Source organism: Mixophyes fleayi, chromosome 3 (genome assembly GCF_038048845.1).
Source record: "Mixophyes fleayi isolate aMixFle1 chromosome 3, aMixFle1.hap1, whole genome shotgun sequence".
NCBI classification, from domain to species: domain Eukaryota; kingdom Metazoa; phylum Chordata; class Amphibia; order Anura; family Limnodynastidae; genus Mixophyes; species Mixophyes fleayi.
The window spans coordinates 138735396-138742330 of record NC_134404.1 but is presented as its reverse complement, the minus strand read 5'-3'; the positions used below and the strand labels follow the sequence as shown (position 1 = coordinate 138742330).

General features: G+C 37.1%; 1 protein-coding gene across 1 annotated transcript; it reads right to left on the bottom strand.

The window, feature by feature from the left end:
• Nucleotides 1–1529: 1529 nt before the first annotated feature.
• Nucleotides 1530–6408, bottom strand: LOC142144066 (transmembrane epididymal protein 1A-like). The gene has a single exon (XM_075202459.1). It carries the CDS (start codon nt 3824–3826, stop codon nt 2969–2971), a length of 858 nt encoding a protein of 285 aa, XP_075058560.1. The 5' UTR covers nt 3827–6408; the 3' UTR covers nt 1530–2968.
• Nucleotides 6409–6935: the final 527 nt, after the last annotated feature.

The window sequence follows — 6935 nt, the reverse complement described above, 5'->3', positions numbered from 1 at the left end:
AGAAACCAAACTGTCTTTCTCCATGTCAATTAATATTGTACAGTCTATAATGGCTGAATTTTTTAGTATTTTATACAAGTGGAGGGGGGCCTAGAGAGACAGAAACCAAACTGGCTTTCTCCATGTCAATTAATATTGTACAGTCTATAATGGCTGAATTTTTTAGTATTTTATACAAGTGGAGGGGGGCCTAGAGAGACAGAAACCAAACTGTCTTTCTCCATGTCAATTAATATTGTACAGTCTATAATGGCTGAATTTTTTAGTATTTTATACAAGTGGAGGGGGGCCTAGAGAGACAGAAACCAAACTGGCTTTCTCCATGTCAATTAATATTGTACAGTCTATAATGGCTGAATTTTTTAGTATTTTATACAAGTGGAGGGGGGCCTAGAGAGACAGAAACCAAACTGGCTTTCTCCATGTCAATTAATATTGTACAGTCTATAATGGCTGAATTTTTTAGTATTTTATACAAGTGGAGGGGGGCCTAGAGAGACAGAAACCAAACTGGCTTTCTCCATGTCAATTAATATTGTACAGTCTATAATGGCTGAATTTTTTAGTATTTTATACAAGTGGAGGGGGGCCTAGAGAGACAGAAACCAAACTGGCTTTCTCCATGTCAATTAATATTGTACAGTCTATAATGGCTGAATTTTTTGGTATTTTATACAAGTGGAGGGGGGCCTTGAGAGACAGAAACCAAACTGGCTTTTTCCATTTCTTTACATATTTAACTATAAGTGTAGGGTGTAATATACATTCAAAGACGATGGCTGCATTGCCAATATGCATAGATGGAGAGGAAGACAATCTGTTTTGTGTGTAGAATAGGCCTACCAACGAAGAATTAAACTGTTTTTTGGGATGATTTATTACCTCAACAATTAGATTACTTGTCTCTAAAACAGTTGGAGCACTAAATTGGGTTAATTTAGGCCCAAAAACATGGATTTTCCCAAAAAATAGCAAAACAAAACCAAACAAAACCAAAACCAAAACCAAAACACGCAATGGAGGTTTTGCAAAACCAAAACCAAAACCAAAACACGACGGTAATCCAGATCCAAAACCGAATCCAAAACCAAAACACGGGGGTCAGTGACCATCTCTAATTGCACATTTCATTCCCCCATCACTAGTAACACAGTTTGTGGATAAGAAGGAAGCATTTTTAATATCTGGTAGTGTTACAGATCTATAACTATAATCTTTGGAAGTAAAAACACTAAAAAATACAATTTTGAAAACTGGCTTTATCCTTGGAATATCTCAAATTTGGCCTGAGATGCTTCATAACCAAAAAATACTTGTAATGGGGAGAATCAAAGTATCCTTGTCTCAATAAACTTAATTTTACCAAAATTCCCTACAAAATATAGTCAGAAGGCACAACTTCCTTTCTTCTTCCCTCTTTTTTTTATCTTCCTTTTGACCAGTTTATCATATTTATATAAGCCACTAGATTACAGTAGATATTTAGACAAGCTTTAAATAATTTAAATATAAAAAAAGAAAAATCAAGATTTTCCAGAAATTACAGATTTTATTTCACAGAGTAATCTGGTAGAAATCAATGATTTTGGATACATTTGGTATATTCTTTTGGTACAACATGATGCCACAAAGGACCTCATTTTATTGATTAATAATCTAATTTTAACATTATTAGGCAGATGTTTCCATTCTAAACATTTCTGACATGAAATTCTGACACTACAAAAATACAATATATAGAAGGATTCTTGCCTCAGTCAATTGTCAAAAATGGGGAAGTTATTAAATTATACTGGCATTTTCTTATCACTTAACTGTTCAAACAGACTGGCGTCTCCTGGCTCCATGCACATATTTAAACTTACGAGAAGCATAGATTCAGTCATTTTGCCAGCTCTATGAAGCAATAAAATTATAACTTTGTGAAATAATCTGTTAATAAACTTGCCATGAGATAGAAATAACAGGTATCCTATATGTCATATTTACTGAACATGTTGCTTAGCTCTTAGATTCTCCTCCATTCTAACTATATTGGTTTATCTCAGATTAGTCCTATGCTCAGTTACAGAGGAAAAAGTATTTATGATGCAGCACTACAGCATAACTGCAATGTATGAAACATTGTGCTTTATCTTATATGAAGTTTATTTTGCACACTAAACAATCACATGTGCAGTTTCTGATGGTAACCTGCAATAAAGGTAATGCTTTGGCTTCATTCATAGATAAGTACACATATGGATGTGACCCTGCCAGGGTCAATGACTTTTCTTTTGTTCATTTATTTGCAGAACACAAAATGTATTTACAAGACCTCTAGACACACAGACACACACACACACACACACACACACACACACACACACACACACACACACACACACACACACATCAGATCTCTGCACATATAGTTCATAAAATATTTTTGTTAAACAGCTATGAGCATGGCAAAGCATTACAACACACACTAATGTTGATCAGTTGAGAGGTATGATACATATGGCACAATTACTGCTGCATACGTTATTATGCATATCCAACATTAGACGCTACTACTGGTTGTGCAGATCTTGACAGTGTGTAAGCAATCTTAGTGCGCAAGGTGTTCACATCTATTATCTCACGCATTTAGGCATTATCTTCATAACAAAATATCCTACAGGTCACATCAGGCTTAATGCAGGGAAAGGATTTCAAGTTACTGGCACATGTGTACAGTTAGAGATGTTATCTCTTAAGTTTCTATCACCAGTCAATTCATATCAAGTTTTATGTCCACTTGTGAGATAAGATCGGAGGTGTGGGTAGTGATCTAGGGAGGTGTGTAACATTTGTGTTCTTTTTTGACTTGCATGTTTTGGCTTTGATTTACAAGACTGTAGACTATTGACTCAGAACGGTTATTGTGAAACAAACATTTGTGCATAAATCCCAGTATGATACACTTAACATCTTAATCACCAAATTACAACTCTTCATCTCCATCTTCTCCAGTGAGTTTTGCCATTTCTGCTTTATTCCCAGTGATCTGGTAGCCATTTCTTTCAAATCTACCACCTTTGTACCTGTGCACTATAAGTGTTATCCAAAACAATATACCCAATAAGCCTGCATCTAATGCCAGGTGCCAACAGTAGAAGGTGGTGAGAAACATGAGATTAGCAGGATCCCCCGAATCCCAAAAATGACCTGTTGGTGGACGGTATAAGATAAAGGCAGCATGAAGCAACCATGTTCCTTGCACAATAACTAGCCATGCTTTGGCAAACCAGAGTCGACAATGGTTTGGCTGCCAGATCTCAACAATCATAATGACACACGTTATGCCACAAGTGAGCAGTAATAGTTGGTGGACTTGAACTTCCACAGCTTCTTTTCCATGACCATGGAACTTGAGCAGGAGAGTAGTAATGAAAAAAGCAGCAGTTACTCCCACATGTTCAAGCAATGGACAGCGTTTTTGTAGACAGGACTGACTCACAACATCCAACACTCCACTTAGACAGAAATACCCATACATGGTGGCATGCTGCCACTCATTGGGGTTCTGAAAGTGGTATTCATTATCGCCTGATCGGAAGAAACGTAGTTTCTGGACTCCTGGAGGAAAAAAGAACTCTGCTAAAACAGCCAATAAGCCATAAAACAGTTTCATTACTGCCTCTATGGGCAATGTCTTCCAGAACCTTTGGTTTGTTTTGGTCCGGGGACCGTATTGAACATGGCAACCATTCAACACCATCCATGAATAGCGAACTGCATACAGGAGACCAAAAGATAAGAATGCCAGTCCAGGAGATATGTGACCAATAAAGGTCCCCATGGCTAGTAATGTGTAAAACCACTAGTGTATTAAAAAAGAAGAAAAGAAAAGTAAGTCAGTTAGTGCACACGTTTCTTAGCATTTCAATTCATTCACTGAAAGGTGACTGAAGTGTAATCACTGGGGCATAGAAAGAATGTGAATCTGCAAGTCGAAGATGTCTGGATACTTTTCTGAAATCTTCCATTCAAGTTCATAGTTCAGGAGTAGGATGTTTAAGATTACTCAGAGAAGAAGTCAAACAAGTTTCTAAAGACCAACCTGATGTCCTTAAGGTCAGATGCCAGAAGAGTAACTTTTGAGAAATAGCTGGATTGGAAATGATATCTTGTTGCTGCACAATAGTGTATCAGGCACACAATTCTCTTTCTGTAATCCTCCTCTAGTATACAAGTCTTTCTGTGATCACTCCTTAATCCACAGCAAACTCTTTGTAATCATTCTCTGGTGTATCAGTGGTATATCAGTTTCTTTGTGATGGGTCTGTTGCACAATGCAAAATTCCTCTTGTACGGGACAGTGTTTTCATGAAGTCTCTGATGTATACAGCAGCCTGCTCAGGATATTACTCCAATGCACAAAAGTGTTAATACACAGGATTGTATCAGTGATCTAAATGTCAGACACAGAAGTTCTGAGTGAAGTAAAGCATTGCCTCTCTCGCTTACAGCAGTCTAGAGCAATGGGATTATAAACAACTGTAGTTTTATGGACACACCCAACAAGGTGGTAACAACTGTATGATAAGGACATAACTTCTGGTGGGTGTGTGATGGGGAAAGAATAATGCACAGTGTGTGACAGTTAATCTTAAGAGGAACTAAAACCAGGTTAAAAAAAAGGACAAACAGAAAGAAAGAGGTGAAATAAGGAAGAGAGACGAGGGATTATTTAACAAAATTGTGTAATCCTTTGCACACTGAAAAACACCATTAAATTGCAATTTTTTAAAAAAGACAAGTAAGTAAAGAGGAGGGAATAAAATAACTAGAGAGCAGAATATCTTTATGAATAATTTACATAACTGTGTGTACAGTATACATTTCAACATTCACATGAATTCAACCGTAGACAAATAAAAAGCTTAAAGCTCCATAAAACGTTATGCTCGTCATCTGTCACTTTTAAGAAACCAGGGAAACTAATTATATCCATGTATATTATACTTGATAAAACGGCATAATGGACCTAAAATCACAACTATAATACTGCCTTGTTATTTTTTCAGGATGGTATGGTATCCAAATATATTAGAACAGAGAAAACACATTGGAAATGACAGCAGCAATTCCTGCAGCAATCTCAAATGCATTGTTAGCAACTGTCCCTTATATCTAGTCCAAGGTTTTAACAATCTCTTCCTGGAAAAGTCCCTATTTTTCAGTATTCAGCAATTGAACAAAATTATTATTTTTTTTGTTTTGCATGTTCAATTCTTACAATCTGTTCTTACTCCCTAGCCTTCAGAAATAAAATGTATTGAAAGGCAGTATTTATTTTTTAAAAAGCATAAAAGTACAATATTATTAAAGATAACTAGGATTGTGGGGATTGTGCTTAGATGCTCATCTCAAAAACAAAGTGTCCCTGGAAAATATTTTAAAATGTGGGATGTAGATTTGTATCTTTCTATAGCTGGTCATACATTGTTTGATCCAGTCTTTACAGTCTACTATCCCTATTAAAATACCCCAAAATCAGCACTCCCTCCAAATACAGGTATGATAGTCGCTACTGGTCCTCCCTGTGTCCTAATTAACCTGATTTCCATTGTTCTATTACAGGCACTTTGGTCGCTGTTCCACACTAGCTTCAGGTTAGAGGAAGGCTTGGTACGAGTAATATAGAGTTATGGTCAGAGTGGTGATGCAATGGCTAAGAATGAGTCCCACACTTCAGCTATCACAATGTGCCATTACTTAACTTGGAGCAGGCAGTTTTTGTAAAGATGACAGTCAAGCACATCAGACAGGATACACACAAATTTGTTCAACCTGATGGAAGATTGGACAGTAGCACTGAGATGCTGGAGACTGGATTTAGACAACAGAAGACACCTTGCAACTGGCTTGTGTAACTGAGAGAACATGATATAATTGGGGAAGTATACGTTTGTTGCTGGGTGTGCTGAGTGCAAAAATGTGTAAGCGAGCGAGAGAGAAAAGATATATAGGAGTGTTAGCTATTCAGTTTTGTGGAAAATGAAATGTGCAGTGTTCAAAAATATATCCTGGTACTATACATAAATACCACATAATGTGTTCTGTATGTTGGGTGCCAGTCACACTCCCTGTACTTATTATTTAGTGTGTGTACTAACAATTGCACAGTAGTACTTCTCTTTCTGTGGCTCAAAGGAAACAGAAACTTACACCCTTTTGTGACTCCAATAACAGTATAGCCAGAATAAACAGTGTCACTTGTAACTTAGTGTCAAATGTACAGACTGGTTGTGGCCTGTGCCCAGAGACTTTTGAGAACCTAGCAACTTCCCCGAGTTTGGCTTATTAACACACATATAACAGTAAGAAACACAGGAAAATGTTACACGGGACACTGATCAGAAAGACCCAATAATCTGACAAGGTTACATAGTTACATAGTTACATAGTTGATGAGGTTGAAAAAAGACACCAGTCCATCAAGTTCAACCTATTTTGGATCTCCTGCGATCCTGCACTTATATTTGAAATTAATCCGGAGTAGGCAACCGCCCATCTGTTTCAATTTTGAAAATCCCCCCAGACTCAATATTGCAATCCAATTTTTACCCTATATCCACTACTATCCTTTATTTTAAATTAACGGTCGTATCCCTGGATACACCTTTCCGCTAAAAATTTGTCTAACCCTTTCTTAAACATATCTATTGAATCTGCCATCACAACCTTCCCTGGCAATGAATTCCATATCTTGACTGCCCTTACTGTAAAGAACCCCTTCCTTTGCTGGTTGTGAAATTTCCTCTCCTCTAACCTTAGGGGATGACCACGTGTCCTGTGTATGGTCCTTGGGGTAAAAAGTTCCCATGAAAGCTCTCTGTATTGACCCCTAATGTATTTGTACATAGTAATCATATCTCCCCTTAGACGCCTCTTTTCTAAAGTAA

Coding starts and splice junctions, on each gene's coding strand:
- LOC142144066 (XM_075202459.1), bottom strand. CDS start 3,826: ATGGGGACCTTTATTGGTCACATATCTCCTGGACTGGCATTCTTATCT.